At 32.8% G+C, this 8,924-nt stretch overlaps 1 protein-coding gene across 1 annotated transcript in view; it reads right to left on the bottom strand.

Annotated features, from left to right (window-relative positions):
- LOC105108780 (probable inactive poly [ADP-ribose] polymerase SRO5) overlaps positions 1 to 2,923 on the bottom strand; it is a 3,924-nt gene extending 1,001 nt beyond the window's left edge. The window contains exons 1-4 of the mRNA XM_011003231.1: positions 1,915 to 2,923; positions 1,517 to 1,758; positions 1,283 to 1,419; positions 1,090 to 1,185 (exon numbers count right to left, since the gene is read on the bottom strand). Of these exons, the coding sequence (XP_011001533.1) occupies positions 1,090 to 1,185; positions 1,283 to 1,419; positions 1,517 to 1,758; positions 1,915 to 2,465 (1,026 nt within the window). The 5' untranslated portion in view covers positions 2,466 to 2,923. The remainder of the gene's footprint in view (positions 1 to 1,089; positions 1,186 to 1,282; positions 1,420 to 1,516; positions 1,759 to 1,914) is intronic.
- Between the last annotated feature and the right edge of the window lie 6,001 nt (positions 2,924 to 8,924).

Here is an 8,924-nt window from a genome sequence, read left to right as displayed (position 1 = left end):
AATGAGGATTAAATTTGATAGATAAAAAATTTCAATTAAAAAAATAATAAGCGAAAAATAAATAAAAATAAGAATCAAAGTTAATATTAAAATCAAATTTTAAGGAATGAAATTAAAAAAAAAAAGATTCAAACAAAATATATGACAATCAAAAGCTTGAAGACCAAATTTAACATAATCAGTAAATAATATGATAGTTCTAAATTTTTCATAACTTGTAGAAAGTGTTTTTTCTTCAAAATAAAAGGAAAATATTTTCTTGAAAATCAAACTAAATTTTTCTTTAATAAAAAATTATTTTTCATTGATTAATTTTTTTAATAATAAATAAATATAAAAAAATTTAAAATGTGATTTGCTGAAACTGATTTCCAGAAAATAAACACATCCTTAATGACTGTGTATTGAAAAAGAAATGAAATGAAAGAGCCAAACTGGGGGTGCGAGAGGTGGGTTTTATCTATATGCAAATTCGAGTAATTAAGATATAGATGCTAGCATGATCATTATGAACCTATTCAGTGATGTTTTACTAAGAAAACAGAAGCAAAATTAATTTGATGAATAAAATCATGTAGTAGAAAATGACTGCTGCCATTGCAAGCCGTTAAGAAGATGTTCTGGAATAAAGGAAACAAAGCATAGCATTTTCTTTAACAGAAAAACATTCCGCGATCATATTCGTGAGTTTTATTCCAATAATTCATCTTTTCTTGTTATAGAGCACCATCACTTCCCTTGATGCATATTTGCTATGGAAATCGTATAGATCTAACAATGGGATTCCTAGAAAAGGAAGATAGATCCTCTATGCAGGACCGCGCAAGAAGGCACAGAACATTTTCCAACTGGTTACTCTCAGCATTCAAGTTCAGGAATGTATATAATGGCTTCTTTCCTTAGACATAACAGTACAACACAAGTGTATGCAGGTTTGTCTAGATGCAAAATACATCATCATAATAAACATCAGTGAAGGCATGTTCTGTTATCCAAATACGGTTCACTCTTCACAGGATGGATCACAAATTTTCATTTAGCATACTGAGAAAGACGAGGGAAACTATTTCATTAGAGGAGGTTCCATACCTCGGTTCTAAATGACTTGATGACTGAAATCAGTAGCTTGTCCCCTACAGTCTTTCTCACTTGCTGTATTAGTTGTTGTCTAGAAATCTTCTTTTCCTGGACCAAAAGTTCAACATTGTGAGATCATACTACACTAGAAATCGAACACCTTTCGAATGCTTGTTCCTACAATAAATCCAATTCAATTACTTACTCTGTGATCTCTATGATACTTGATAATCAACTTGGTAGTAGTAGGAGGCAAGAACTTTGAGAGTGTGGAAATAAGAGCAGGAAATGGCATCCAAGGTGAATTTGGCCTCCTCAAGGATTCTGGAATTCTAAAGTACCCTGCACCATCAAAACAATAGTATTACAATGAGAAATTATCAAGAAACAATTCCCAATCTCAAAACATCATCAAACACTAATATTGTGGATGACCTACCTTTCAAGCGAGAAGGAGCCCTGAAACTTATCACAAACTCTGGCAAAATATGAGTGTTCATGTGGGTACTCCATAAAATATACTTCTTAGGAGATGACAGATTGTCCATTCCTGAATCAAACTCCTCAGAACTCGGGTGACACTGATCAGAACCCGGATGCACAACCTCTGACTTCCCCAGAATTAGACGGCAAAGCAACAAATGCCGCAGACCATCTTTCTCAACACTCAATTTCTTCACACTGTAAGAAACAGGACAAGAAGAGGCCTATAATAGTCAAATTAACTAAAATATATGCAGAAAAATCCTTTAGGTCGCTGCTCACGTCTCGTTGTTTAACATCAAATTAAGCAGATAAAAAACAGACGAAATCAAAGGAGAGAAATCTTTTGCTTACCATTCAACAGGAGAATCATCCGGAGAAAGATAAATGCCACAACCATAGAGTCCATTACTGTTGTCTATCATTCGGGCACTAAAACCATGCTTCACAATCTCACATATCTCATCTCTTGTACCACCGTACCAACCAAACTTAACATTCGCATCGCCGCCACACTTGTTCTCCATCGCTTTCACAAAAATCTGAAAGGACTGCATTCTAGCTTGCTCCAAAACACCAGAATAAGAGTTCCTATGAATGGCAACAACTGTTGCTTGCTTGCCAAGCAAACCCAAACCCGAAACGAATCTTCGCTTAATGAGATCATGAACTCTATCTCCTTCAAAAAGTCGAACCAACCCATCATTGAATGATGGGAGTTGCCCAGAACTGGCACCAGAACTTGAACTCTCGCTATCAGAAATAACTGATTCTTGATCATGTGAATGTCTGCTTGCGTAATTCGTAGTAGTAGGCTTTTGGGAAGAGTTCTTGGGTGTGTTGTCGGAAGTAAACCCGTGTGTGATTCCATCAGTATTTCTGACTTGAATCGGTGTATACTCCATAACTGCTCAAGTCGGTTTAAGAAGAAGAGATGGCCCCCCCCAAAAAAAAAAAAGCTGTCGAGAACCAGAGATTTTTCTTCTTGAAATATTGCTGAAACTAGAGAACAAACGTACGTATCTGACAGCAAGTCTAGATAAGAATAGAAAACTGGGACATGGTGGAAAGGGAGAATTGGAGGAGGAAATGAACGATCAGTTGCATAGCGGAGGAGGGATGATACATACAAGAAGCCAAGGAAATCGAGTCATATGCCATGAATGGAAACTAATATATTTAGTAACCGATCTTGTATCCGAAGAATATAAGCAGAGCTGGAAAGAAGAAGCAACGAGAGGGTTGAAAAAATGACTTAGTGGGCAAGCAAGAGAAAAATATATATGGAGGAGAAGACAGGGAGTTAAAAGAGAGATAAAGCAGGGGTGGTATATCTCATTGGGGTTTGAATTAAATTACTTGGAGAGGAGAAGTAGTTTTGTAAATATAAACGGAACCGCTCTTCCTACTCTGGTTTCCGCTTGGCGATGCCTCTCTCCCTCCCACTCTGACTTGGCCTGCGGCGCTCTCTGTTTTCCCACACGCCTGTCGTTTTTGTTTTTGTTTGGATTGCTCGGTACCCGGTTTTTTCCCCTTTCTTTTCTCGTTTTAACCATTTCTCTGTAATTGCTTAAATATTCTAGTTTTTTTTTTAAAAAAAGTTTTAAATTGTTTTTCTAGTATTTCTAAATCATTTTAATATATTAATATTAAAAAATAAAATATTTTAATATATTTTTAAATAAAAAATACTTAAAAAAATAATCTATGACATTCATGACATATCACCCAAGATATTTTGTCTGGTAAAAAAATGTAACTCTCCCTGCATCACTCATATTTTTAATCTTTGGTTAGTAGCTAGGAATTAAATGCAGCACAGGATATTAAAAAATAAAAATAAAAATAAAAATTCTTAATATATTTTTTTTAAGGTTAGGAGCTAGGAATTAAACGCAGGCAGGTGTTCAATGGAGCAAGAAAACAAAAGCGCTAGCTGTTTTCTCTTTCTGCTCCTACTGTTATTATGATTAACAAAAAGTGAGCGGCAGGAATGTCCTCTGGGCTCCTCCTCCTGCTGCCATCTGCACACTGCAAAACGAGGAATAGAGGCCACTACTCAAGTGATTGTTTGAAAATATGGTATATATTATAAATGTTTTTTAAAATATTATTTATATTTTTAATTTTATAACCTTCAATTTCAATTTTATTTAAGTAAAAAAAATTATTTGGTTAATTGAATAATTTTTTTTTTATATTCGACCTTATACAAAATGTATTTTAAATCTTGGTTTTGTAAAATTCAAAGCAACTTTCTTTCCATTCATTATTTATTTTACATGTAAAAATTCATTTCTTATTAGTTTTAATTAAATAAATATTTTATTAAATTTATTTTTTAAAAATTACTACTAAAATTTAATTTTAAAAAAAATATAACCACAAAAATTACATAAAGATGACGAAGATGGTGTTGGGTGTTCAAATCTTCAACCTCCTTGGAAAGGAAGAAATATATGTTCTCATGAGTTAGGTATGAATGGTATAGATGTGAATCATCAATGGGAAATGTATGAATAATCATGCAACTTACTATAATTAGTATTAGTGTGTGCATCAAGATTATGAGGATTTTGGTATGAATTACGAGTCAATTATCAATTTGATTTTTTAGTTATAAAGGGATATTTTAATTATAAATATTAATTTGTGGTCATCATTTTGTTTTCTTTATAATAAGGTAGAGCATTCTCGAGCTCCGGCACCCTCGTACCAGTCTACCACATCTGCTCAAATACATAATTAATTAGCAATTTTAATTAGCGTGTTATTAAACATGGATAAGATTAATAAATTAATTCAGTTACTCATTGACTTGATATTTTTGTTCCAAGTTAGATTTTAAACTAAATTTTAATATAATTTAATTAATTTGATGAATTAATGTATATTATCAGGTAACCCATCAAAATCCAATACAATTTACTTAATTAATTATACTAGAGCAGGTTTAATAACTTATTAATTCAAAACACCATTATTTCCAAAAAAAACAGTTGAAAGTTGAAGATTTATTATTATCTTTGGTGACTTCATGCTAAATTAATGAGAGAATACTTTTATATTATTAAAAGCTTGTCGAATAGTGTAATTATAGTTAATTTTTAAATAATTTTTTTATATTAACACATCAAAAATTTAAAAACACTAAAAATGTATTAATTTAAAATAAATAAAATAAATAAAAAATTTTAAATTTTTTTAAAATACTTTTAAAATAAAGATTTTTTTTCTTAGTCAAATTGTTTTTCAAATTAATTCAAATTATACATAATATAAGAAAACAAAGATTTACTTGATTTATCTAATCTTTACATCCTTTTCCTTTATCATTTAAATGTAATTCAAGACCCTTCCACAAAAGGGATAATTTCGCTTTCATAGATCTCTTGGAATAAAATAATTTCCAAGGATACACAGGGGTAATTATTTTACGAGAAAATGACAGAGTTTTACTCCTGATTTTCAATAATCACAGTTTATTTAATCATCGTATAAACGGGGAGTTACCCTTCATCTCATGTAGTCTGAAATTCAACGGGTTTATTAAAAAACTAATGACTTGAAGTTATTTTAGAGAAATCCTGAACCCTAATATGGGTTCTGTACTGCGACAGATAAATTGAATTTTCAAAATTCTAGGTGTAGGAAAGAATGGTCAACACATGACGATCGATGATCTTATCACAGCTGCAAATTCTAGGTGTAGGAAAGAATGGTCAACGCATGACGATGATCCTGTCACAGCTTGTTGTGAAATCTTGAATGCGTGGGGACATCTCGATCCCTAAGAAACCTGTTAGCTCCCAACGAATAGAAAATACTGCCTTCTCATCTTATGGGCTGCCTAGACCTCCTGGATAAGCTTCGTTTCAGTGAATTAACCCACAGGTAGATTTAGACAGCACTGTGATTCTCTCTTTCCTTAACCAGAGCAGGGAAGATGGTTTGAAGGCACTCGATGATCATCAAATATATAACTTAAACATCAAGTCATTCCATTTGTAATTAATTGGTATAGTTAATATTTGTTTGCAAAAAACTCACAAGTTTCCATTTCATACTCGTTATATCAATGGATTTTGAACCATATATATACACTTCCTTCGCTTTTAGTTACTTGATTTTACTTTAAAAAACTAGTGATTTATCTGGGATATTGGATATGAATATTGATGTGAAACCAAGGCAACACACAATAAAGTTCATATCAACATGTCCAAAACTCTTACCTATAGTATATTTTATTACGTGATATAGGAGACTTTAGTACGTTTACGAAGTTTTTATTATTGTAAAAGACAAATCACATGATCTTTTACATGATCACACGGCCTACTAGCATCATCTGATATCGAAAGCATGCATAGATTAGGCCTTGTGGTTTCATTTTCTGGTTAGGTTTCAAAAATTTAATTTGATTTAGTTTTAATTAGTTTATGTCAATTTAGTCACAATTTAAACAGTTTGTAGTTAATTTTCAAAATAGATTATTGAGTTCAAGATTGATTATTCAAAAAATTAATTCAAAACTTTTAAATTCAGAATTCATTTCTCTATAGTCTAAGGTTGTGAAGATCTTAGGGCTTCAAAAACCCTAGTTTCTTTTACTAAACAACACGTCAATTGATATCAACATGGATTAGCCTATTCGATAGATAAAGACATTAGCAATATTATTGTACCTTGCAATAAAAAAAGCGAAGGTCATCTAGAGCACCATAAAGGTTCAAGAAGCAGCACATAGAACCATATCATAAGGATTTGATGGGTTGGGTTGATTGCCAGATGGAGATGCAAATAAGGTTGACCTATTCCTATAAACTCATACCAGCATCATGCTTATATGGAATTGTAAAGTACTGAAGACTTGACTCGCAATCATCTTTTTGTAGACATGCCCTTAATCTCAATGAAAATCATTTCTTTGATGATGATTTTTTTTAAAAATCTATTAAATGATTATTAAAGTTAAAAGTTATTTTTTATTGAAAAAGATAAGAAGGAAGGATCGTCGAGAAGCAAATATATTTATGATATTGAAGATTGGTGGCATGATGTTTTAGAAGATAAAGTTCATACCAATAAGCATGTAGTTCCATCATGGTAATCTATAAAGAAACTATTATTTTTGAAGTTTTGTGTGAAATAATTATGAAGAGATTTTATATTAGATATATAAACAATTAAATTATTATTACTTACTTTCTATTCAACCTTTTCAAATAGCAAGCATGCATCACATAGAGAAGATGCTGCTTGAGGCGATAATTGCTCAAGTCAATGATAAAAAAAGAGTTGGAAAGGCCAATATGACGTAGATGTGAAATCTGAGAGATAATTTGAAGTCATTGAACATCTTAAGATTAAACCAACAATTTAAAAGTCACAACAAGCAGGAGATTGAAGTTTATATATACATATACATACATATATATATATATATATACACACCAAGGAGGACGAAAGAAAAATATTCTCTTCCTAAAGTCGCATGCAGGAAAGGGTGGTCAAGAGGAATCCACTACAAAGTTTAGGTTGCTCTCAACATGCTTAGATTCCCTGAGCAACAAAAATAAATTCTATCATTGAAACTTAAATAACAAAGAATCTTGTAAAATGTCACTCAGTGTTGGGACACCTCGATGGTAAGTTCTTCATGTTTCTCATTATGAATAAAACTACAGGTCATAAAGAGTACATTGCGAGAAAATCCAAATAATTGATTTCAAGACAGAGATAAACTTGGAGATGATGCAGCTAGGATCTGGAAAAAACAAAAAAACAAAAGCTAAAAGGTAAAAGGAGGAGTTTTTTTCTGGTAAGTTCTTCAGTATTCTTAATCCTTCTCTTTTGAAATAAAAGTCATTGATTGATGCCAAGTTGGATATTAAAGCTATGATTAAGCTAACTACGATACTATATTTGAAATAACTATTGTTTTTTGGAATGAAGAAAATTCAATTTCTAATCGTGAAGTTGAAAATGAGAATATTTTTCTGAGTGAGGATCCTAATGTCAGACGCATGTTGACGAGTTCAAGCTCAAGAATAAGTCTGAACAAGTCAAACAAACTTAAATTTTTATATGACAATAATAAATCTACGCTAAAACGTTTTTTCAAAGCGTTCTATAGGCCCTGTTCTTTATGGAAGTTTGAATTAAAATCATTCAAGATGACAAGAAGAACGCCTTCAGGAGGAATAGAAAGTAGTATCCTTCAAGAACATTCTCATGGCCAAGAGTGGCGGTCTTTAGAGAAAATATCAACAAATATAGCTGTATTTTATTTGAACTAGCATTTGAAACATTTTAAGAATAAAACCAGCGTTGTGAAAGCAAATATCTAGCTGAAATAATGACGAGAGGATATGACACACACACACACACACACACACACACTTTGGGCACAGGAGGTGGCTGTTGTAAAGACAGCGAGGGAGCAGCTGGTTTAAACGCAAACTCTATGGGTAAGCCAAGATGTACGTAGTTAAAGAAAATAAAATATCCATACAGGCATCCACGAGGCAGATAAACAAGGGACCATGAAACAAGTGTTCCACTCTTAACCTTGGCCATCCATGTCCTCTCCTCAGATTACACGGAAGTACCTCACTCTTGTGTTGTTCAACACATGTACACTTCCAAGCTGCCCCCCGCACCTCCTCCAGCAAACATTTGACATAAACTCTCAGGATCGATAACATCCTGAATAAGTTGTTGGACCTATAAATGAAAAAAGAAGAAGTTATATCACATAAACGCTCAGATTCGATGTTTGCTTGTGGATCTGCAGGTTCAAGGTTGCAGATTATTATGTAATTTAAATACCTGTCAGTATGTATGGGAAATCCGTGCAGCGTGAATATGGGATTTTCTATACCAAAAATAATCTTTTTAAATGAAGGCATTTGTGCTTGAATGGTGGCTCAAGATCAGCCTCTTTTTATATTCCCTAAGGAGGTTCTCCACCGTGGAAATACTTCTAAGTGGAGCTTTTAGCCGGTGGGGACCAAGAAACCAAGAGTTTCACATGGTGGGCTGCGAATGCCTGACTTATCAATCTATCCAGTAAATTTCTGGGAGCTCTTGTTAATCGCTTTCTGGGCCAGGCTGATAGCCATCTCATGCTGGCCTTGGGCTCGCAACAGCTTTGCTTCTTCAAGCTGGCAGTATTTGAAGTATGATACTAGTGATTTTCCTGATATAGGTCTGGGATTCAAAGGGTTTTCACCTGAAGGTGAATCACATAAAAAAGGGAGAAAAATAGTAAATGGAAACTAGATTCCTGAATTTGTACAAACGCTATTCTGGTCGAATAAGAAAAGAAGCAGAACGAAAGTATACAAATTGATGGAAAA

Source organism: Populus euphratica, unplaced genomic scaffold (assembly GCF_000495115.2).
Source record: "Populus euphratica unplaced genomic scaffold, PopEup_1.0 scaffold198.1, whole genome shotgun sequence".
NCBI lineage: Eukaryota > Viridiplantae > Streptophyta > Magnoliopsida > Malpighiales > Salicaceae > Populus > Populus euphratica.
Note: the sequence above shows the minus strand (reverse complement) of the source record. Positions and strands in the feature narration are given on the sequence as shown.